Source organism: Syngnathoides biaculeatus, chromosome 3, assembly GCF_019802595.1.
Source record: "Syngnathoides biaculeatus isolate LvHL_M chromosome 3, ASM1980259v1, whole genome shotgun sequence".
NCBI classification, from domain to species: Eukaryota; Metazoa; Chordata; class Actinopteri; order Syngnathiformes; family Syngnathidae; genus Syngnathoides; species Syngnathoides biaculeatus.
In genome coordinates, this window is record NC_084642.1 from 40,516,044 (window position 1) to 40,541,417 (window position 25,374).

At 44.8% G+C, this 25,374-nt stretch overlaps 1 protein-coding gene across 1 annotated transcript in view; it reads left to right on the forward strand.

Moving 5' to 3' along the window:
- The first annotated feature begins 2,474 nt into the window (after window positions 1-2,474).
- Window positions 2,475-25,374, forward strand: part of pacsin3 (protein kinase C and casein kinase substrate in neurons 3) — a 110,387-nt gene continuing 87,487 nt past the window's right edge. Inside the window, exons 1-2 of the mRNA XM_061814179.1 lie at window positions 2,475-2,723; window positions 25,197-25,297. Coding sequence (XP_061670163.1) covers window positions 25,244-25,297 — 54 coding nt within the window. The 5' untranslated portion in view covers window positions 2,475-2,723; window positions 25,197-25,243. The remainder of the gene's footprint in view (window positions 2,724-25,196; window positions 25,298-25,374) is intronic.

Genomic DNA, 25,374 nt, shown 5'->3' on the forward strand with positions numbered 1-25,374 from the left:
AATTCACAAATCACAATGTATGATTTTTTTTAACAATTTATTTGTGTGATAGAGCTGCAAATAAATATTTGAACACCTGAGAAAACCAATGATAATATTTAGTACAGAGGTCAAACCTTTCCTGTAGTTGTTCACCAGGTTTGCACACACTGCAGGAGGGATTTTGGCCCACTCCTCCACACAGATCTTCTCTAGATCAGACAGTTTTCTGGGCTGTCGCTGGGAAACACGGAGTTTCAACTCCCTACATAGATTTTTTACTGGGTTTAGGTCTGGAGACTGGCTAGGCCAAACCAGAACCTTGATATGCTTTTTACGGAGCCACTCCTTGGTTTTCCTGGCTGTGTGCTTTGGGTCATTGTCGTGTTCCCCAAAATCTCACAATACATGGCCGCTGTCATCCTGTCCTTAATACAGTGCAGTCGTCATATCCCATGTGCAGAAAAACACCCCCCAGCATGATGCTACCACCTCAATGCTTCACAGTAGGGATGGTGTTCTTGGGATGGAACTCATCATTCATCTTGCTCCAAACACAGTTAGTGTAATTATGCCCAAAAAGTTCCATTATGGTCTCATTTGACCGCAAATGAGACAGACAGTTTGGCCTCAAGGGGTTGCTGTAGTTTTTTGTGGGAGTTGATGTGCGCAGGCGCAGAAGGGTCAAACGCTGATTGGGTCGGAACAACTAATTATGGAAACGCTTTTGACAAAGGTCCCTCAGAGAAAAAAAGATGAGGCGTACTGAAGTTTTCAACAAAAATGGAGAGCCTCTGTGGTGAGAGACTGTTCTGCTGTGCGTCTAAATTCACAGATGGGGAGTATGCCAAAGCATTTGTACGTTATGGTGCCAATAGACATTTTGACAACTTCAAATCAAGACAAGATAATCAACGAATAAAAGACATTTGTCGACAAGAACAGTTCACCATTGTACCATCGATTTCATTTGCCATCACGATTAATGGATGGAAGTCTCAACGCCTACATGAAACTTAATCTAACGACGTATAAAACACACTATAAAAATATTAAAAAAAACACACAGCAGTGAGTGGTATAGTACTTTTATTATCATTGGTTAGCAACAGAGTAACAATGTTATTTAAAATAATACTGAGACTTATTGTTCCCTAAAAGTATTAGTCTTACATAAGTGCGCAAATACACCTGTACTTAGTTTTTAAAATACTGTATGGCTCTTTTGAAATGATATTTTAAAACATTTGGAATTTATGGCTCTCTCAGTCGAAAAGGTTCACGACCCCTGCCTTAAGACATGCTGTACTGCTGTAAGACTTTGTACACATCACAAGGGCTCAGCTCAGCAAACATCAACTTAATGTCATGAAGCATGGCTGGTTCTAATTCCATGATCCATACTTGCTTATTACTTATTGAGAAAGGCTGCTGAGCTGAGTTTGCCACACCTGAGTAGATCATCAGGCTTGAGATATAATTTGCGGCAGGCCAAGGTGACGGACAGCCATTTTGTTTTAGGGGTTTAATTGTAACGAACAAGAAAAGAAGGTAATTAACAGTTGCAAAAGTAGCATGGGTTGTACTCTACCTTTTGATCACTGGTGCATTGAATTTGAGCCATAAAAGCTATCGATTCCAGCTCTGCTGTGCACCTGAGAAAAAGACCAAGTGCCAAGTAGTGGGGTCACAATGCTCTGCAATCGTTCTTCAAATAATGGAAAGAGATGACTTCTCCAGTCTCTACAGTGTCTAATTGGAAAAATTTCATCACGACTTTTCAACATAACAGTGATGATTAAAATGAGGCATTGGAGGTATTAGATGAGGTTAGAGACCCACCCCCAAATTACAGTACATACTTCACCAACTTCTTTTGACACTTCAGTGAAGTATGGATTCTTGCCCATGTGTATACATATTTTACATTGGTGATAGTTTTTACCCGGGACCCAAACAGTTGCTATTAATTCCAATTTTAGAAACTTGAGACAGGTCATGTTGCTCCTTTATAGGCTTACAGTTTAACTTTTACTGTTCAAGAAGTCCTACACTTTTACATTAAATTCCTTGTTTGTGCTGCTTTCGAAAGTTTTTTTTTCTTAGTGTTTTTTTGCATTCACCATTGCTATTTGCAAAATGCAGAAAAGTGGTGTTGATTTTGTTGTTTAAATAATGTTATAATGACAACACATAATCCTCCAGATCATTAGAAAAAGGATGATTTGAATTGGTAGAAAAGATTCTTCACGTTCATCCTAAGCATTCTCTTTTGAGACTGTATTTGAATTGTTGAATGAAATGAGGACCAGTTTATTTCAATTTAGTTTTGAATAAAATCAGATATTGTCTACATAGAGTAGTTTTCCAAGACTTTTGAAAGATGTGAAGCCATTGGTCTTTTTTATATTGACTGAAATTAGAGTATGTAGTAAATTACAATTTCAGAATCTGTTGCAGTCCTTTTGCCTCCATTGCCAAATCAAGTTATTTTATTGCAAAAGACTTCCAAAATGTGTCACCTTGTATCGACTTCTGAGCCTGATGATAGACAGCAGACTCAGACTGGACCTCACCTCGAAAGTGTTATTCGCTAAGTCCCACGACACTGGTGTTTAATGAACTTTTAGTTTCCTTTCTGCTGTCTCATCTTTTGCTTGTGTAGGGTTCATCTGCTCCTCTGTCTCCCAAGCCTGGAAGACATCCTTTGGGACATTTATCCGTCTGTTTTCGTCTCCAGTAAGGTAAGTTCTGCCAACTCACTGACCTAATGGCACTCTCATTTTGTTCTCTGTTCACTGTTGTGGTCACAAAATCAAATCAGGAATTATTTGATGCCTGGTTTGCTTTTAGCATTTTTTTCATTTTGTTGATAATTGTGTCCGTCCTTGAGCCGTTACCTTATCCTGGTGGATGGGTTTGTGCGTCTCAGTGATCTTTGGAGCGAGTTGTCTGGGGCTTCACGCCCCTTGTAGGGTCGCTCTTGGCAAACAGATCATAGGTGAGGGACCAGACGAAGCACGGCTCCAATAAACATCATGATGAGTAAAAATAATGCACATAGGTTTTCCTTGCTCGTACGCGGGGCACCAGGCCCCACCTCTGGAGCCAGGCCTGGAGATTTGGCTTGAAGTATAAAGTATGTGGTATGGGTATACTTATTGTCCTCTGGCTCAGCGTCTGTACGTTGGGGTTTACCCTGTGGATGAGAGGGTAGCCTCCCTCCAACTTTGGATTGGGGGTGGGTCATGACTGTTTTTTTTTTGCATATGCACAAAACACTTCAGAGTACCCAGACATATTGGAGTCTTTACAGGGAGTGCTGGAGAGTGCTCCCACTGGAGATGCCATCATTTATTTGGGGGACTTCAATGCTCGCATGGGCAATGACAGTGAGACCTAAAAGTGCGTGATAGGAAAGAACGGCCCTGGCGATCAGAACTCCAGCAACTGTAACTGGACTTCTGTGCTCAACATGGGTTATCCATAATGAACACAAAAATCATTAGACATCATGGATGGGTCTGAAATTTTCATCGTAGGTGCATGTCCACTGTGAAAGAAATAATCTAAAGAAAAATCCAGAAATCTCAATGTATTTATTTGTGTGATGCAGCTGCAAATAAGTATTTGAACACCTGTCTATCAGCTAGAAATCTGACCCTCAAAGACTCTTTGCCATATGAGACACATTTGACCTCTCTCAAAATACTAAATGGAACAGTCCTTAAATGGCTATAGTGAAGCCTTACATGTGTCAAGCAGACCAGGAGAAGCTCATCCATGCGTTAACCTCAAGTAGACATAACTCTTGTAATGGTCTTCTGACTGCATTCACCAAAAAAGGTATAAGCAACTGCAACTCATTCAGAAGGATGAACACGGGTTCTGACCAGTAGAAAGTGCTCAGACCTTATAACTAATTCTAAAGTCTTTATACTGGCTTCCAGTCAGCTTTTGAATCAATTTTAAAGTTCTGATACTGGTCTATAAGTCGGTATCTTTGATGTTTCTGGTGGATGCAGGCGCTGCCTCTGAGCTCTTTTTCTTCCCCAAAATCCAAATCCTCACCCCTACTATCCTCTAATTCTGCATCCAGGGAGTGGCTTTGCCCATTTCTGAGGTCGGTAAGATTTTACCACCCTTTGGTGAGTGAAACTAAATAACCGATGATGAGCGAAGGCGAGTGACGAGGTAATGCTAGAGACAAGCTAATGTTAGGGAGGCCTACATTGGACCACAAGGAATAAGACAACAAGGACACTGACCAACCTTTGAGAATAAAATTAAATAACCAAAGATGGACTAACGCTAGCGATGAGCTAATGCTAGCCACAAGCTAATGCTAGTGACGATCTAACGCTAGTGATGAGCTAACGCTAGCGAGTCCTTCATTGGACCACAAGTAAAAAGACCACAACAAGGACCGTGAGGACTGAGAGGACGCTGGACAAGTGGATACAACCCTGAACTTCAAATTTCGCCACTCCTGCCGTGCAAAACACTCCAGGGACATTGTAGTTTGAATCTCTTTTATCCCTCTTTTTATTCTATCTTCATATGTGTTTGGACCCTTACTTTAACTTAGCGTAGGTAGTATGTGAATTGGGTCCCTTGCGTGTTGACTTTGTTTATGTGATTATCTTTATTTGACTACCTGAAGCCCTATGGGGGCACAAGCCAGTGCAATCTGTAAACCAGTCCCAAGCCCGGATAAATGCAGAGGGTTGCATCAGGAAGGGCATCCGGCGTAAAACTGTGCCAAACACATATGAGCGAATCCCATACTGGATCAGCCGTGGCCCGGGTTAACAACGCCCGCCCCCAGCACTGTTAACCTGCAGGGCGTCGGTGGAAATTCACCTACTATGGGTCGAAGACAAAGAGGAGCAGGAAAGCGGCTTGGCCAGCAGAAGAAGATGAGAAAGGCCCAGAGCCTACAACTGAATGTAGGGACTTTGAATGTTGGGACTATGACAGGAAAAAGTCAATGCAGCCCGATGGGGGCATAAACCAGTGCAATCTGTAGGCCGGTCCCAAGCCCGGATAAATGCAGAGGGTTGGGTCAGGAAGGGCATCCGGCGTAAAAACTGTGCCAAACAAATATGAGCGTTCATCTAAAGAATCCCATAACGGAACGGTCGTGGCCCGGGTTAACAACGCACTGCTAACCTGCAGGGTGTCGGTGGAAATTCAGCTACTGTGGGTCGAAGACAAAGAAGAGCAGGAAACCGGATCCATCGTCAGAAGAAAAAGAGGAATGCACAGAGCCTAAAACTGAGTGTAAGGACTTTGAATGTTGGGACTATGACAGGAAAAGCGCAGATGATTAGGAGAAAGGTTGATATTCTGTGCATCCAAGAGAGCAGGTGGAAAGGTAGTAAGGCGAGAAGTTTAGGAGCGGGGTTTAAATTATTCTACCACGGAGTAGATGGGAAGAGAAATGGAGTAGGGGTTATTTTAAAGGAAGAGCTGGCTAAGAATGTCTTGGAGGTGGAAAGAGTATCAGATCGAGTGATGAGACTAAAATTTGAAATTGAGGGTGTTATGTATAATGTGGTTAGTGGCTATGTCCCACAGGTAGGATGTGACCTTGAGTTGAAAGAGAAATTCTGGAAGGAACTAGATGAAGTAGTTCTGAGCATCCCAGACAGCGAGAGAATTGTGATTGGTGCAGATTGTAATGGACATATTTGTAAAGGAAACAGGAGCAATGAAGAAGTGATGGGTAAGTACGGCATCCAGGAAAGGAACTTTGAGGGACAGATGGTGGTGGACTTTGCAAAAAGGATGGAGATAGCTGTAGTGAACACTTATTTCCAGAAGAGGGAGGAACATATAGTGACCTGCAAGAGCGGAGGTAGAAGCACACAGGTGGATTATATTTTGTGCAGACGATGTAATCTGAAGGAGATTACTGACTGTAAAGTAGTGGTAGGGGAGAGTATAACTCGACAGCATAGGATGTTGGTGTGTAGGATGACTCTGGTGGTGGGTAGGAAGATTAAGAAGACAAAGGTAGAGCAGAGAACCATGTGGTGGAAGCTGAGAAAGGAAGAATGTTGTGCGGCCTTTCGGAAAGAGGTGAGACAGGCTCTCAATGGACAGCAGAAGCTCCCGGAAGAATGGACAACGACAGCCAAGGTAATCAGAAAAACAGTTAGGAGAGTACTTGGTATGTCTTTTGGTAGGAAAGGGGAGAACGAGACTTGGTGGTGGAACCCCAAAATACAGGGAGTCATACAAGGAAAGAGATTAATGAAGAAGTGGGACACAGAGAACTGTGGAGAGGCGAAAGGAATCCATTGAGATGCGACATAGGGCAAAGGTAGAGGTGGCGAAGGCTAAACAAAAGGCATATGACGACATGTTGGACACAAAAGAGGGAGAAAAGGATCTCTACAGGTTGGCCAGACAGAGGGATAGAGATGGGAAGGATGTGCAGCAGGTAAGGGTGATTAAGGATAGAGATGGAAATGTGTTGACTAGTGTGCTAAATAGATGGAAAGAATACTTTGAGAAGTTGATCAATGAAGAAAATGAGAGAGAAGGAAGAGTTGAAGAGGCAAGTGTGAAGGACCAGGAAGTGGCAATGATTAGTAAAGGGGAAGTCAGAAAGGCACTACAAAGGATGAAAAATGGAAAGGCAGTTGGTCCTGATGACATACCGGTAGAGGTATGGAAGCAATTTGGAGCGATGTCTGTGCAGTTTTTGACCAACTTATTCAACAGAATACTAGCGGGCGAAAAGATGCCTGAAGAGTGGAGAAAAGTGTTCTAGTTCCCATTTTTAGAACAAAGGGGATGTTCAGAGTTGTGGGAATTATAGAGCAATAAAGTTGATGAGCCACACAATGAAGTTATGGGAAAGAGTAGTGGAGGCTAGACTCAGGACAGAAGTAAGTATCTGCGAGCAACTGTATGGTTTCATGCCTAGAAAGAGTACCACAGATGCATTATTTGCCTTGAGGATGCTCGTGGAAAAGTACAGAGAAGGTCAGAAGGAGCTACATTGTGTCTTTGTGGATCTAGAGAAAGCCTATGACAGAGTACCAAGAGAGGAACTGTGGTACTGCATGCGTAAGTCTGGTGTGGCAGAGAAGTATGTTAAAATAGTACAGGACATGTATGATGGCAGCAGAACAATGGTGAGGTGTGCCTTAGGTGTGACAGAAGAATTTAAGGTGGAGGTGGGATTGCATCAGCGATCAGCTCTGAGACCCTTCCTGTTTGCAGTGGTAATGGATAGGCTGACAGATGAGGTTAGACTGGAATCCCCTTGGACCATGATGTTCGCAGATGATATTGTGATATGTATGAAAGCAGGGAGCATTCAGAGGAGCAATTAGAAAGATGGAGACATGCACTGGAAAGGAGAGGAATGAAGATTAGCCGAAGTAAAACAATATATGTGCATGAATGAGAAAGGTGGAGGGGGAAGAGTGAGGCTACAGGGAGAAGAGATGGTGAGGGTGGAGGACTTCAAATATTTAGGGTCAACAATCCAGAACAATGGTGAGTTACTGACAGTAAGGTAGTGGTCGGGCAGAGTGTAGCTCGACAACACAGGAGGGTTGTTTGTGGGTAGGAAAATTAAGAAGACAATAGTAGAACAGAGAACCAGGTGGTGGAAGTTGAGAAACGAAGAATGCTGTGTGGCCTTCCTGAAAGAGGTGAGGCAGGAGGAGCTCCCGGAAGACTGGACTACTACAGCCATCGTGATGGAGATGTGTTGGCTGTTGTTAGTAGTGTGCTGAATAGATGTAAAGAATACTTTGAGAAGTTGATGAATGAAGAAAATGAGAGAGAAGGAAGAGTAGAGGAGGCAAGTGTGAAGGACCAGGAAGTGGCAATGACGATCAAGGAGGAAGTTCAAAAGGCACGACAAAGGATGAAAAATGGAAAGGCAGTTGTTCCTGATGACATACCGGTGGAGGTAGGGAAGCAATTTAGAGAGGTGGCTGTGGAGTTTTTAACCAACTTATTCAACAGAATACTAATGGGTGAGAAGATGCCTGAAGAATGGAGGAAAAGTGTGGTAGTTCCCATTTTATGAACAAAGGGGACTTGCAGACCTGTGGCCACTATCGAGGAATAAAGTTGATGAGCCGAACAATGAAGTTATGGGAAACAGTAGTGGAGGGTATACTCAGGTCAGAAATCAGTATCTGTGAGCAACAGAGTGGTTTAATGCCTAGAAAGAGTACCACAGATGCATTATTTGCCTTGAGGATGCTATCTGAAAAGTACAGAGAAGGTCACTTACATTGTGTCTTTGTGGATCTAGAGAAACCCTACAACAGAGTATCAAGATAGGAACTCTGGTCCTGCATGCGCAAGTCTGGTGTTGCAGAAAAATATATTAGAATAGTAGAGGACATTTAGGAGGGCAGCAGAACAATGGTGAGGTGTGACAGAAGAATTTGAGGTAGAGGTGGGACTGCATCAGGGATCAGCTCTGAGCCCCTTCCTGCTTGTAGTGGTAATGGATAGGCTGACAGATGAGGTTAGACTGGAATCCCCTTGGACCATGATGTTGTGTGCCGTAGGCGTAACAGAAGATTTTAAGGTGAAGGTGGGATTGCATCAGGCATCAGCTCTGAGCCCCTTCCTGTTTGCAGTAGCTGACAGATGAGGTTAGACTGGAATCCCCTTGGACCATGATGATCGCAGATGATATTGTGAGCTGCAGTGAAAGCAGGGAACAGGCGGAGGAACAATGAGAAAAATGGAGGCACGCACTGGAAAGAAGAGGAATGAAGATTAGCAGAAGTGAAACAGAATATATGTGCATGAATGAGAGGGGTGGCGGGGGAAGAGTGAGGCTACAGGGAGAATAGATCGCGAGGGTGGACGACTTCAAATACTTGGGCAATTAGCTATTATGCGGAACAAACATGGAATAAATTGCCAACAGAGGTGATGTTAGCCCCAAGTGTGAATATTTTCAAATCCAGGTTAAAAACTCTTCTTCTCATACGTTTTAGAGTGCTTCCAGTTTTCAATTATATCTATTGCATTATATGCGGTTTTAATTGTACTTTTTATTTAGAATATTTTTATTTCATTCTATTCGAATGCTTTTACTCATGTAAAAGACAATCAGTATGAAATGTGCTATACAAATCATTTAGATTTGCTGACGTACTTAGTGGAACAGTGTTTTTAATAATTGCTGCACAAATCTCTGCAATGGCTGAGAGCAGATAATGACTGGTGAACTTGTACTTGGGCTGTAATACATAGGTCCAGTAGATGTTGGCAGTCTAAAAGCAGCTGAGGCCTAAAATATCTCAAAGTGCTTCTCTTCATGAACGTTTGGACTTTTCCAGGCCCTAAGAGTTGTCCTTAAAAACCATCACAAATGTTACTGGGAAAAAAAGACAATATACTGGATACTCTTGCACTATATATAAAGAACGTACATAGTAAGGGAGTACAATAACCAGATTAATGACAGCAAGGACCAGTAGGGGCTTATGAGGGGTGTACTTTATCCGTCCCTCCCTCCTCTTCCTGACCCACTTTGCTGTAAGCCAACAATCACACTCAACTTTTTTTTTTTTTTTTTTTTTTGTAGCAGGAATGGATCTGTTTTGAATGTTTTGAATTATATTTTAGATTTTGCTGTTAATTGTGAACCACATTGGCAGTTTAAAACCATTGATAGGAATGCAACTTGATTTATCCTAGAAATGTATAAAATCTGGCAAGCTACACATCTATAGTTTTTTTTTAATTTTACATCCCCGCCAATTATTATACTGTATAAATAATAAATTGTGCACCATCCTATGCTAAAGTGTGCCCAATTTGTTATATTGTGAAGCTACCTGGCATCAAACCTTCTTTAATGGACACATTTCATGCACAGTTACAAAAGACCATCACCACCACAATAAACAAACTGGTATGGTTCCCTCTGGGGCAGCGTTGTGCCACTTGCTATTATGTTAAAAAAAAAATCCCATCCATCAATTTTTCATACCCCTTATCCTCATGGCCTTGCTGGAGCCTATCCCAACTAAGTGGGCAAGAGGCAGGGTACACCCTGGACTGGTCACAAGACAATACAGAGCACATACAGTATTAACAAACATACACAAATTCTATAGGCAATTTAGTCTTCTCTCAACCTACCATGTATGTTTTTTTTAACGTGGAAGGAAAGCAGGGTACCTAGAGTAAACCCACGCAGGCACAGGGTCGACATGCAAACTCCACACAGCAAGGCTGGATTTGAACTTGGGTCCTCATAACTGCGACGCAGATGTGCTAACCAGTCATACGTACACCGTGTGTGGCAATGTGGCACGTGAGTAAAATGTCTCCTAAATGATGGTATAGCCTCATAAAATGGACGTAAAATGGGGCACAACTGCAGAAGTTAGTTTGCCAGAAAAAACTACACCTCACCATCAGACAAGTGACAAGATATCCATCCATCCCATTGTCCAAGCAACTTATCACAAGATTCACGGAAGCGCTGAAGCCTATCACAGATAAAAGTGGGCATTATCCCGTGACAGTCACTCACATTTGAAAAATGTACGGGTGTGGTCAGTCATGCCCACAGATATAAAGTTGTGGGTGTGGTCCATCATTCATGCCCGCAGATATAAAGTTGCAGGTGTGATTAGGGATAGACTCTCAAAACCTTAAAATAACTTACCGAGTTGTTATACCCAAGTATGTAGTTGTTACCTAGTACCCTAAAAATAATTTATTGACAGTGCACGAGATAGAGATTTTTAAAGAGGTCAATAGACATTCAATTTCAAAACTAAGTATTCATACAATCAAATCATTTTATTTCATCATGATGTATTGTTATAAACTAGCGTAATTTACGGTGGTATCTATTGTCGATCCATTAATGAAAGCTAGCAGTAGATGATCTTCCGAAAGCATGTAGAGGGGAAAAATTTTCAAGTTCAAGATAATGCGGTACAACGGGAGAAAATGAATGTTCGGATTTAGATATGTGGACAGACTAGTCTAATGTTAGAACCTTGATCAAGTCAAAGTAAATCACAATTTCATATTTATTATAGTTAGATACTGAAACATTCCCTGTGTTATATACCAGAAATATTTTCAGTGTAACTGAATTTCCTTTGACATGGCTCATGATGTTGATGACTTTCGACGTAAATGTGGTCACAGTACGTGAAAACGCTCCGAACATGTGCTTTTGGCATAACTTCTGAACATGCTCAGTATGGTTAACTTGCATTTCCTGTTTCCGGGTGAATACTCATTGTTTAGAATCATGCTTCTTTAGTTACCAACGTTTGTGAAATGAACACGTAAATTAATGTCAAGACCAATGTTCCCTCTAATATTTTACGTGTCTGAGCAAACACATTAAGCCCGTGAGCGCCCTCTTTGACCACTGTGGTCAGATCAGTGTCATCCATTGAAGTTACATGACTCATTCAAAGATTGAAATTACAGCATTTACATTCCCATCAGAACATTTTTAAGAACAATTTGTTTTTGCAAAATTACAATGAAAATATCAACAAACAAAAAATACATTGCTAACTAAACGAAGCCAAGTATGAACTATAAATTTGAAAGGTCGCTTACAAATTTGTTTCATTTTTTTTAACCCACAATGATATCCCTGTCTGTTTTTCTTGTTGTAAAACTGAATTATTGCTTGCAGAATATCTTTAGCAATGCATGTTGAAAGCTGAATGACGCTCCCAAATAGTTTTAAGGTTAATGTTATGTTGCCTCCTATTTCTAATAATACAGAATTACCTTTTTGTGCACTGTATTGTCTGTGCTTTCATCCTCGATCAGGCTGTGCAAATGTGGAATTTTAACACTATTCACCATCTCATCCTGCACTTTCTACTTTGGCTTCAGCCCAGACCTTTTTTACTAAAAAAAAAAAAAAAAAAAAAAACTCATCCAGTTTTACCACTTTTTCTTCTATTATTCACATACCCCGACATTCATTAAAGCAACAGCGCTTCTTTTTATTTTACTTTTACCATTATTATTGAGATTAAACACAAGCAGCATGTCTAACTCTCTTTGCTCTACGTTGCCCAGACTGTATAGATAACTCAAGCGCTCGTGGTGTTTGTAATTATGAGTGTACCCCTTTAAGAGCCAGACGGCGGCGGAGTCAGGTGAACAACCAGGAGACCGTGTGCTTCAGTGTTAAAAAAAAAAAAAAAAAGGAGAGGTCAGGCTGTGGTTCAATGCCCTGGATCAGTTTTCATGTGCGCTGAGAATGTCTATGAATTTCTACTCGTAACAAAATTTATGCGCTTGATTTTTTTTTGTGCTCAACTGTGCAGATTTGCGATTGCGATGGCACGTGGATGCGATAGTGCCCGTGAAATCACGTTGACTGCCACTATCCCTACTGTGGTCATGCTAACTCATACACATGCATGTCTGTGATGGAGTGTGCATTAAGATCAGTTGTGCATCGGGGTCATTCCTGAAATCATTTGAATAGAGTTGACTGACCAAGTTTATCATTGATCATTGCAATTACGTCCCGAAATGATCCTCATAAAATCATACAACATTTTGAAGAAAATCTATATCTTGGTGAACATTATGTTGTGGCTGATGCAAATTTGCTTCATTGTGTACTGTATTTATGGTTGGTGACAAATTCTCTAATCCATTGGCATCGGAAAAAAACAATTAATTTATGTTAAGGGGAGACCGATATTCGGCATTTTAATGCATCTCAGTTTCGCCTTTTTAAAAAAAATCAGATTGCTGATAACAGATCAATTTAAAACTGAGTAAACTTCAGGGAACTATTTTTTTGAGTTTTCAGTAAACTGAGATGCTGCTGAGCCTGGGAAATCACAACACTTTTTTTTATTAGAACTGTTTATTGTCTAAGATTGGGGGGAAAAAAACACTAAAAATCTGAAGCATTGAAACATGCTTATGTAACGGACATAGTTTTGCCAAAAGGCACCATGACCCCCAACCTCAGACTGGGACTGCATTTGCGCCATCTGCGCTCCACCGCCGAGACAGACAGTCATGGCGATGTGTGTTTCATCTCTCAAAAACTCTAAATGAATTACCAGCCAGTCCAAAGTGAAGACAAAAATATTGACTACACACCTCGAGTTTAAATGAATTAGCAGGTACTCCAGAAACCTGGACAAACAGTCATCAGAAGACCACCTCAAGATACCGACCCAGACAGCTTGAAAATTCACTGGTTCTACATGCCGAGATAAAAGTTCAAAAGGGAGATTTGTCATTGTGAAATGCCAGTGAAAACCTCTGGGAGAATGGATGGGACATGAGTGACACCCACAGGTGGTGGAGAGCGACTGTAACTCTGGAGGAAGTAATCACAATCTGATGTCAAATCTGTTTGTAAATTGGGCTACATGGGATGTTTTATCTTTCTAATAAAAAAAAGTACCTTCCTTGAGCCGTCATCTTATCGTAGTGGAGGAGCTTGTGTGTCGCGTTGATCGTAGGAGCTAAGTTGTATGGGGCTTCATGCCCCTGGTAGGGTCACCCATGGCAAAAATGTCCAAGGTGAGGGACCAGACAAAGTACGACTCCAAGACCCCTAGACGAGTGTAAATATTGGATCTTGGTTTTCCTTTCCCGGATGTGGGTCACTGGGGCCCCCTCTGGAGCCAGTCCTGGAGGTGGTGCTCGGAGGCGAGGGCCTGTACCCATGGGTCTTGGCTGGGCACAGCCCAAAAGGGTGACATGGGTCCCCCTTCCCATGGGCTCACCACCTGTGAAGGGGCCATAGGGGCAGGTATGATGTGAGCTGGGCGGTGGCCAAAGCAAGCAATCACCTACAGAAACTAGCAATACATCCATGGTATCTTGACTGAAGACTCTTAATTACCAGTAGATGTGAATCTGAGTGTGAGTGTTTGTTTGTGTTAATGTGCCCTGCGATTCGGTGGCGACCAGTTTAGGGTGGAACCCGCCTTTTGCCCGAAGACAGCAGGGATGGGCCCCACCATGCCCTCCTGAGTATAAGCGGTACCAAAAATGGATGGATGGAAAAAGTAGGTCACAGCAGACCATTTTCCTAGAATAACAGAAAAGCTATTGAGTTCAGAAGAGTTAAAAAACAAAGCCCCGTTCTTTAACAATTAGCTTTGAAGGTGCAGACCGAACAATCCCCTTATCCTATAACTGTGCAATTTGTTTGTTTTGAAACAAATATGAATTATAATTAACTATAACAAAAATATATTAAATATATAAATACAGTACCCCTCCTCGAGCCGTCACTTTATCGTGGTGAAGGGGTTTGTGTGCCCCGATGATCATAGGAGCTAAGTTGTCTGGGGCTTCACCCATGGCAAACAGGTCCTAGGTGAGGGACCAGATAAAGTCTGACTCCAAAACCCAAAATACAAAAACTCAGTTTCCCTTGCCCGGACGTGGATCACCGGGGCCCCCCTCTGGAGCCAGGCCTGGAGGTGGGGCTCAGCCGGACACAGCCCGAAAGGGTAACATGGGTCCCCCTTCCCATGGGCTCACCACCTATGAAAGGGGCCATAGGGGTCGGGTGTGATGTGAGCTGGGCGGTGGCCAAAGGCGGGGACCTTGGCAAGCGATCCCCTACAGAAACTAGCACTACGGACATGGGTGTCACTTCTTTGGCAGGGAAGAAGCACAAGTTGGTGTGTGAGGTTGAGAAGTTCCAACTAGATATAGTCGGACTCACCTCTACGCACCGCTTGGGCTCTGGTTCCAGTACTCTTGAGAGGGGTTGGACTCTGTTCCACTTTGGAGTTGCCCACGGTGAGAGGCGTTGACCAGGTGTGGGTATACTTATTGCCCCCGGCTCGGGGCATATACGTTGGGTTTTACCCCGGTTGATAAGAGGGTAGCCTCTCTCTGCCTTCAGGTAGGGGGATGGGTGCTGACTGTTGTTTGTACCTTTGCACCAAGCAGCAGGTCAAAGTATCCATTCTTTTTGGAGTCCTTAGAGAGAGTGCTGTAGAGCGATCCCTCTGGGGACCCCATCATTCTGCTGTGGGACTTCAATGCCCATGTGGGAAAATATATTGTGACTTGGAAGGCATGTTTGGGAGGAACTGGACTTCTGTGCTGATCATGAAACAAACACCATGTTCAGGCATAAGAGTTTCCATATGTGGACTTGGCTCCAGGACACCCTAGGTCGCAGTTGTATGATCGACTATGTGGTTGTGCCATTGGACTTGCGATCACATGTCTTGGAAACTCTGGTGAAGAGAGGGGCGGAGGTGTCAACTGATCACCACCTGGAGGTGAATTGGTTCCAATAATGGGGAAAGATGCCGGTCTGAGGTGGCACGCTCAAACGTATTGTGAGGGTCTGTTGGGAATGGCTGGCAGATTCACCTGTCAGAAGGAATTTCAACTTTCACCTTGGAAAGAACTTTGCTGAAGGTGCGGGGGGGGGGGACATTGAGTCCGAGTGGATTATGTTCCCTGCCTCCATTGTTGAGGCGGCCAAAACGGAGATATGGCCATAAGGTGGTCATTGTCTGTCGTGACGGCAAACCCCGAACAGGTTGGTGGACACCAAAAGTAAGGGATGCTGTCGAGCTGAAGAAGGAGTCCTATTGGGCATTTTTGGCCTATAGGCCATGGAGAACGAATTCAAGACAGCTTCGAGGAAATTCTGCTCCACCGTCTGACGTCTCAGGAGGGGGAAGCAGAGCACCATCAACACTGTGTATAGTGGGGATGGGGCGCTGCTGACCTCAACTTGGGATGTTGTGAGTCGGTGGGGAGAATACTTCAAAGACTTCCTCTATTCCACGAACACACCTTCCAGTGGGGAAGCTGGCTCTGGGTTCTCTGAGGCGGGCTCTTCTATATCTGGGGTTGAGGTCACCAGGGTGCTTAAAAAGCTCCTTTTTGGCAGGGCCCTTGGGGTGGATGAGATTTGCCTGGAGTTCCTAAAAGCGCTGGATGTTGTGGGGCTGTCTTGGTTGACACGCCTCTGCAAAATCGTTGGTTGACAGTGCCTCTGGATTGGCAGACTTGGGTGGTGGTCCCCCTTTTTCTGAAGGGGGACCGGAGGGTGTGTTCCAACTATAGGGGGATCACACTCCTCACCCTCCCTCATAAGGTCTATTCAGGGGTGCTGGAGAGGAGGGTCCGTCGGGAAGTCAAATTTCAGATTCAGGAGGAGCAATGTGGTTTTCGTCCTGGGCGTGGAACAGTTGAACAGCTCTACAGCCTTGGAAGGATCCTCGAGAGTGCATGGGAGTTTGCCCAAATATTCTACATGTATTTTGTGGACTTAGAGAAGGTGTTCGACCGTGTTCTTCGGGGAGTCGTACGGGGGGGTTCTGTGGGAGTACGGGGTACCAAACCCCCTTGATATGAGCTGTTCGTTTCCTGTTTGACCGGTGTCAAATTTGGGTCTGCATTAAGTCGGACCCACCGGAAAGAGACCCCAGGGACGACCGAGATACGCTGGAGAGACGATGTCTCTTGGATGGCCCGGGAACGTCTCGGGATCCCTCCAGAAGAACTGGGGAAAGAGAAGTATGGGTATCCCTGCTGAAGCTATGACCTGACCTGGAGAAGCGGTAGAAAATAGATGGATGGATGGATGGATAGATAATAAACTAGCAAGCTGGGGGTGGATGCACACTTGCGTTGACACGCAGTGGGTTCGCTCTCTCTCTGCACGCAATGCTTTTTTTGTGAGATTTTTTTTGTATTGGAACTGAGTGTGTTTGTCTGTTTCCATTGCACACTCACACCCTGTTATGCATCTACTTAAAAACATATCTGCTCGACATTCACAGAATGTTATTTTTGCACCTAAATCTACCAATCGCGGAAGTGTTACGGTACTGGTGGAACAGAACAAAGCAGAAGAGCAAGTGCAAAGGTGTCAGAGTGAAGTTAGGAGATAGCTTGCATTGGCCAGTACTTCCTTCTATCACCCCGGACATTGTACGCTCGCTGGACAACAAAATGGACTCTGTTTACTCTCCATATCTACAAAAAGCGTGAGTGGGTGCTGCATCTTTAATTTTGTGAAAACATGTCACAAGGATTGCGTCCTGGACCGCACCATTCAGCTAGAACGGCTAAGATGCTACTGGGTGACAACGATGCATCGAGGAAGGGAAGACTTGCAGCGGGGGCTTTGTATATACATCAGTGGTGCCCGATGCCGCAATAATACAGTCGTTTGTGAATACTGTTCACCGCTGCTGGAGATGATGATCGTTACGTGGCAGGCCTTCTACCAAAATAATTTACTGCTGTTCTGCTGATAGCCATTTAAATCCATCCTCGCTCAACTAGTGAGGCACTGTCCAAACTCCACTGGCCCATCAGTGAGCAGTAGTCATCGCACCCTGATGCCGTTCTCATCCTGGCTGGTGGTTTTATACACGCCAGCCCCAAGACTATGTTTCCACAACTTCATGGACATGCTGAATTTCCCACAAGAGGAGACAACATCCTGGCCAATTTTTACCCAACCCACAAAAGATCCACAGAGCCCTCTTCCTCCGCCACATCTGAGCCTGACACCACTGTCATGCTAATGCCTGCATACAGACCGCTGGTTAAAGTGACAAAGCTAGCCAAGAAGATCCAGGTGTGACCAAAAGGGTCATTTGAGTCACCCAAGCACAGTCATACCACCACAGAATTGAGCGTCTTGAAACAGGCAGCCGGCCACAACATCACAGACCTCCAGGAATACACAGAGACCATCACTGCCTACATGTGGAAGTGGATGGATGACATCACGGTCTCTAGAACCATCTCCATCATGGGCAATCAGAAGCCATTGTTGACAGGGAGAGGCCACAGGCTCCTGAAGGCCAGGAATACTGCCTTCAGAGCTGAGAATGAGGTGAGACTCGGGACCATTAGGGGAAACCAGTCACCTGGTATCAGAGAAGCTAAGAGGCAGTACTCCAGGTGGGTTGCTAGTCGCTTTAGCAACACCAGAGACAGACCGTCATCCAGACTACAAGCCCCCCTTCACACATGTGGCAGCTCCTCTTTTCTGCCGGATAAGCTCATTGACTTCTTTGCTTGCTTTGAGGCTGACAACACCACCCCAGGCTAAGAAGATCCCACTGCCTAGCAATGGGCGGGTGCTGCTGCTGTCCTCGCACAGCATGCGGAGAACACTCAGAAGGTCTAAACCAAGGAAGACCTCCAGAACGGATATTATTCTTGTTGGGTCCTGAGAGATGAGCAGATGAGCTCACAGATGTCCTCAGAGACATCTTCTTCACCTCACTAAACCCATCTTTCATTCCGACCTGCCTCAAAGCCACCACCATTATCTTGAAGAACACCATATGCTTCACAGTAGGGATGGTGAAGAACACCATCCCTACTGTGAAGCATGGGGGTGGTAGCATCATGCTTTGGGGATGTTTTTCTGCACATGGGACAGGACGACTGCACTGTATTAAGGAGAGGATGACCCCCGGCCATGTATTGTGAGATTTCGGGAAACAGTGCCTTTCCCTCAGTTAGAGCAGTGAAAATGGGTCGCGGCTGGGCGTTTCAACATGACAATAACCCAAAGCGCACTGCCAGGAAAACCAAGGAGTGGCTCTGTAAGAAGCATATCAAAGTTCCGGTGTGGCCTAGCCTTTCTCCAGACCTAAACCCAATTGAAAATGTTTGGAGGGAGCTGAAACTTCATGTTTCTCAGCGACACCCCAGAAACCTGTCTGATCTAGAGAAAATCTGTGTTGAGGAGTGGACCTAAATCCCTCCTGGAGTGTGTGTGCAAACCTGGTGAACAACTACAGGAAACATTTGACCTCTGTAATTGCAAATAAAGGCTACTGTACCAAATATTAACATTGGTTTCCACAGGTGTTCAAATACTTATTTGCAGCTGTATCACACAATCATCAAAAAATGGATTTTTCTCATTTTATGATCTCTCTCACAATGGACATGCACCCATGATGAAAATTTCAGACCCCTCCATGATTTCTAAGTAAGGGCCTCCATGATTTCTAAGTGGGGGAACTTGCAATATAGCAGGGTGTTCAAATACTCATTTTCTTCACTGTGTATATATATGTATCTACACTTGCAAAATTGTATAAATAAAGTAATCAAATTTTTAACTAACCCTACAAAAAAAATCACAGTTGGTTTCTTTCAAATTAATTTAAAAGGTGAATTTAAAATTCCGTGAGACATCATCCTTTGGGCTTTTGTAGCCTGAGCTTTGAGGTGAATTTAAAATTACTGTAAGATCTTCGATAATGAGTGTATCCCTTTAAGACCACAAGGGGTCAGAGTCACGTAGGGGAGGGGAAGATTGACTGTAACCTCGTAGGTGGTTGTTGAAGAGTTTTGTGTGCTGAGTGTTAATTGAAAAAGCAACAACAACAAAAAGTGTTCCTCATTGCCCAATTCCAATGGTTTTACAATTCAATGGAAAAAAAGAGCACTATTTGACTGAACATCAAAAATAAATGTTTGTTTTTTTTACCTGGTTAATGGGACTTCTGCTCCTGATCCTCCACACACACCGTCTGGTTTTACAAAAGTCACTTACTTTTTTAGGCAGTTCAATCTACTCGTGACGCACTTCCTGTCTGTCACTGAATCCATTGTCATACACTCGCTCACACTTGACAGCTTCTTCGTGGATTTATTTCTTTTTTCAGACGCTGCACAGATCCGTCTGTCAATCTCCTGCTCCATTCTTCCCTCACTTATGAACAAGGCCCCAAGATACTTGAACTCTTCCACTCAGGGAAGGATTTCATCCCGACCTGGAGAGGGCACGCCACCCTTTTCCGACTGATGACCATAATCTTGGATTTGGAGGTGCTGATTCTCATCCCAGCCACTTCATACTCTGTTGTGAATCACTCCAGTGAGAGCTGGAGATCACGGCTTGATGAAGCCAACAGAACCACATCATCTGATGCGGAGATGTGATGCTGAGGCCACCAAACCGGACACCCTCTATGCCTTGGCTGCACCTCAGAATTCTGTCCATGAAAGTTATGAACAAAATTGGTGACAAAGGGCAGCCTTGGCGGAGTCCAAATCTCACCGGAAATGAGTCAGACTTATTGACGGCAATGCGGACCAAACTCTGACAGCGGTCGTACAGGGACCGCACAGCTCGTATCAGGGGGTTCAGTACCCCATACTCCCGAAGAACCCCCCCACAGGACTCCCCGACGGACACGGTCGAATGCCTTCTTCAAGTCCACAAAACTCATGTAGACTGGTTGTGCGAACTCCCATGCACCCTCGAGGATCCTGCCAAGGGTGTAGAGCTGGTCCAGTGTTCCACAACCAGGACGAAAACCACATTGCTCCTCCTGAATCCGAGACTTGACTTCCCAACGGACGATCCTCTCCAGTACCCCTGAGTAGACCTTACCATGGAGCCTGAGGAATGTGATCCCTCTGTAGTTGGAACACACCCTCCAGTCATCTTTGAAAAGGGGGACTACCACCCTAGTCTGCCAATCCAGAGGCACTCTCCCCGATGTCCACGCCATGTTGGAGAGGCGTGTCAACCAGGACAGCCCCACAACATCCAGAGCCTCCATCTCATCGACCCCTGGGGCCTGCCACCAAGGAGCTTTTTAACCTCCTTGGTGACCTCAACCCCAGAGATAGAAGACCCGGCCTGAGAGAACCCAGACTCAGCTTCCTCGTAGGAATGCGTGTTGGTGGAATTGAGGAGGTCTTCAAAGTATTCTCCCCACTGACCCACAACATCCCGAGTTGAGCCTCCCGTCCCCACTATACACAGTGTTGGCAGTGCACTGCTTCTCCCTCCCTAGACTCCGGACAGCGGACCAGAATTTCCTCAAATCCGTCCTGACGTCGTTCACCAACTTCTCCCACGCCCAGGTTTTTGCCTCAGCGACCACCGAAGCTAAATTCTCCTTGGCCAGTATCCATCAGCTGCCCCTTGAGTCTGACAGGCCAGAAATTCCTGACTTGACTGTTTCTTCATCTGGACACCATCCCTCACTGTTGGTGTCCACCAACATGTTCGTGGGTTCCCGCCACGACAGGCATCGACCACCTTACGGCCGCAGCGCCAGTGAGCTGCCTCAGCAATAGAAGCGAGGAACATCGTCCACTCGGGCTCAATGAACCCTGCCTCCTCCGGGATGTGAGCAAAGTTCTTTCAGTGGTGGGAGTTGAACTTCCTTCTGACGGGAATCTACCAGCCTTTCCCAGCAGACACTCACAATACGTTTGGGCCTGCCACGTCGGACTGGCATCTTCCCCCATCATTGGAGCCAACTCACCACCAGGTGGTGATCAGTTGACAGCTATGGCCCTCTCTTCACCCGAGTGTCCAAGACTTGTGGTTGCAAGTCCGATGACATGGCCACAAAGTCGATCATTGAAGTGCGACCTAGGGTAGCCATGTCCGAGGTGGACATGTGAAAACCCTTATGCAGGTTTGTTGTGGACAATCCGTGATGCGCACAGAAGTCAAGTAACAGAACACCACTTGAGTTCTGATCGGGGGGGAGACGTTCTTCCCAATCATGCCCTTCCAGGTCTCACTGTCATTGCCCACCTGGGCATTGAATTCCCCAAGCAGAATGATGCAGTCGCCAGAGAGAGCGCTCTCCACCACTCCCTCTAAGGACTCCAAAAAGGGTGGGTACTCTGCACTACTGCTTGGTGCATCAGCAAAAACAACAGTCAGGACCTGTCCCCCTCCCTGCAGGCGGGGTGACATCCACCAGGGTAAACCCCAATGTACAGACCCCGAGCCGGGGGGAAATAAGTCTACCAACACCTGCTCATCGGCGTCTCTCCCTGTGGACAACTCCACAGTGGGACAGAGTCTAACCCCTCTCAAGATGATTGGCGCCAGAGCCCAAGCGGTGCGTAGAGGCGAGTCTGACTATATTCGTATAATACATAATCAGAATTTCTCGACCTCATGTACCAGCTCAGGGTCCTGCCCTGCCAAAGAGGTGACATTCCATTTCCCTAGAGCTAGTTTCTGTAGCAAGGGATTGGATCGCCTTTGGCCACTGCCCAGCTCACATTGCACCCAACTCCTATGACCCTTCTCACAGGTGGTGAAAGGAGGACCCATGTTACCCTTTCGGGCTGTGCCCGACTGAGCCCCATTGGTGCAGCCCCGGGTTAGCCTTCGAGCCCCACCTCCAGGCCTGGCTCCAGAGGGGGGCCCCGGTGACCTGCGTCGGGGCAAGGGAAACCAAGATCCAGTTTTTGTAGTTTGGGTTTTGGAGTCATACTTTGTCTGGTCCCTCACTGAGGACCTGTTTGCCATGGGTGACCATACCAGGGGCATGAAGCCCCAGACAACTTAGCTCCTAGGATCATCGGGGCACAAAAATCCCTTCACCACGATAAAGTGACGGATCGAGGAGGCGTACTGTATTTATATATTTAATATATTTTTGTTATAGTTAATTATAATTCATATTTGTTTCAAAACAAAGAAATTGGACCTTTATTGGATAAGGGGATTGTTCGGTCCACACCTTAAAAGCCAATCGTTAAAGAATGGGGCTTTGTTTATTAACGCTTCTGAACTCGATATGTTTTCTGTTATTCTCGGAAAATGGTTTGCTATGACCTACTTTTTCCATCCATCCATCCTTTTTTGGTACCGCTGATACTCAGGAGGGCATGCTGGGGCCCATCCCTGCTGTCTTCGGGCGAAAGGCAGGTTCCACCCTAAACTGGTCATCACCCTATCACAGGGCACATTAACACAAACAAACATTCACATTCACACCTACTGGCAATTAAGAGTCATCAGTCAATATACCATGGATGTTTTGGGGATGTGGGAGGAAACTGGAGTATCCAGAGAAAACCCTCCACAGGTAAGGGAAGAACATCCAGACTCCATCCAGGCACGACTATGATTTGAACCGTGGTGCTAAGAACTGTGAGGCAGACCCGCAACCCGGTCAGTCTGATGGCCTACTCTGCCACCTAAAGCGAGATGCTTGGCTGAGTAGTTCATTAGGCTGGCTAAGACGTCAAGCACCAGGACACTTACAAGGGTCAAGCACCACTGAGGCCTGGGTGAGAGTTGATGACTGTTGCTGCTACTGGTCGAGCCCCTCCGAGATATGGGCGAGCACCAATGAGCCATGGGGGAGATGCGGCGGCTGCTGCTGCCCCAGCTACAGGCATCATGCACGCGGTGCATGTTTCGGGTCGTGATCCAATTAAACATGAGCACGTGGCAGACAGCACGGGCCGGGCACAGCCGTAACAAGAGTACATGGTGGACTCTGCGGGTCTGGCGCCGCCGCTGAAGCAAAAGTGAGGGAGCGGTTGCTGGTCTAAACAGAAGCAAGAAGCGGCGTCCATGGATTTGACGTTGCCAAAGCGTGACCAGTAGACTACCATGGGTTGAATGCCACAAGTGGAGCGCATGGCCAAAGGTTGGTCACCATGGACTCTGCACTGATGAAACAGGGTCGAGAGGTGAATGCCACCGGCTGGGCATCAGTGGAACAAAAACAAGAAGCAACGGGGGGTCGATTAATCCCCTCTCCTAAATGCGGTCCACAACAACGGCAATGAACGAAGCCAAATGACTCATCGTGGAAGCCAACCACTCCAATTAATCCTCGAAACGGAGGCGGAAGGCAGCAAATTCTTCAACCCGCCGCTCTTGAAGGGCAAAAAATTCTTCAGCCCGCTGTGCTTGAAGGGCAGCGTGCACCGGAATTGAGTCCGCTGAGTCCATGTGGTGGTACAGGAAAGCTCAAACCATGAAGTCTTAGTGTATTACCAACAGTCACCTTAGAAACGGTGGCTTTCATATCTGTTTTCAGGTCAATAACCAAGTCCTGTCGTGTCTTCCTGGGCTGATTCCTCACCTTACTAACGATCATTGAGACCCCAAGAGGTGATATCTTGCATGGGGCTCCACTCCAATTGAAATTGACTGTCATGTTTAGCTTCTTCCATTTTCTCATGATTGCTCCAACAGAAGACATTTTTTTCAACAAGCTGCTTGGCAATTTGTCCATAGCCCTTTCCAGCCGTGTGGAGTTGTACAATTTTGTCTCTGGTGTCTTTGGACAGCTCTTTCGTCTTGGGCATGTTACAAGTTTGAGTCTTACTGATTGTATGGGGTGTACAGGTGTCTTAATGGAGCTAACGACCTCACACAGGTGCATCCGATTCAGGATAATACATGGAGTGGAAGTGGACTTTTAAAGGCGGACTAACAGGTCTTTGAGTTTCAGAATTCTAGCTAATAGAAAGGTATTCAAATACATACTGTATTTGCAGCTGTATCACACAAATTGTTAAAAAAAAATCATAGATTGTGATTTCCGGATTTTTCTTTTTAGAGTTTCTCTCTCAGAGTGGACATGCACCTACGATGAAAATGTCAGACCCTTCCATGATTTGAATCATGAACAGTGATCCTATTTTGCTCCCACAGCATGTCACCCACTGTGCCATCCAAACGTTTTTTTAATCCCAAGAGTTTTGGTTTTGCAGGCAGCCTCTCACCTTCCATTCGGGTCCAATATGTATGTATATGTATATCAATATGTAGCTTACAACTTTCCAATATGACGCTCGTACTACGTAGTTTGCGCTCACATTGTTTTGACACCCACCTGAAGCCATTGATGTGAGCTATAGTTGTTTCAGACTGTGGCGCTACTTCTAGGTTGGCAGCGTCATTGGCACGAGTGATGACATTTCTTTTAAAAGCAGCTGCACAAGTAGCCGTTGTAGTTGACAATTTTTGTCTTAGTTTAAGTTAAAACAAACTCATGGGGAGTCATTTCTGATCTCTGGAGGAGTAGCAACAAACATGCTATGCTAATGATCGTAAAATGCAAGGTCCCCTTGCAGCTTAGGTTGGGGGTGCACATTTCCGTAATATATATAAATGTGAAACATAAGACATCGAATATCATATCGAAATGTATATGTATACCTTTTTTAACACTCTATGGAACTGTATACGACTATACAATGTGATTGTATTTTTTTTCATCCATAATTAAATATAATGCACTCTATTAACTTTTTGAAAGTATTTTTGGAAAAATGTGCGCATTATTTTTGAGAAATTACGGTCATTGGTGTTGGACAAAATTCTCACACTCAGCCCTTATGTATCAGTAAATCATTCTATCTAGCTCTTGCCAATATTTTTCTTTTTTGTTAATTCCTTGTAAATTGTGCTCATCTAGATTGTATGCATTTTAATCTATTCCTCACAGCCTCATCTCAAGCTGCCATCATTCTGTGCTGCACAGCTGACAACAAAATGTCCTCCAATGGTGACCTCAGTGACCTCGGGAGCTGTGATAGTTTCTGGGAGGTATGGTACCTACAAAACACTTTTTGGAAGAATTGTTTTTCCAACAAACCCTGTGTGCCTTTTTTTTTTTTTTTTTT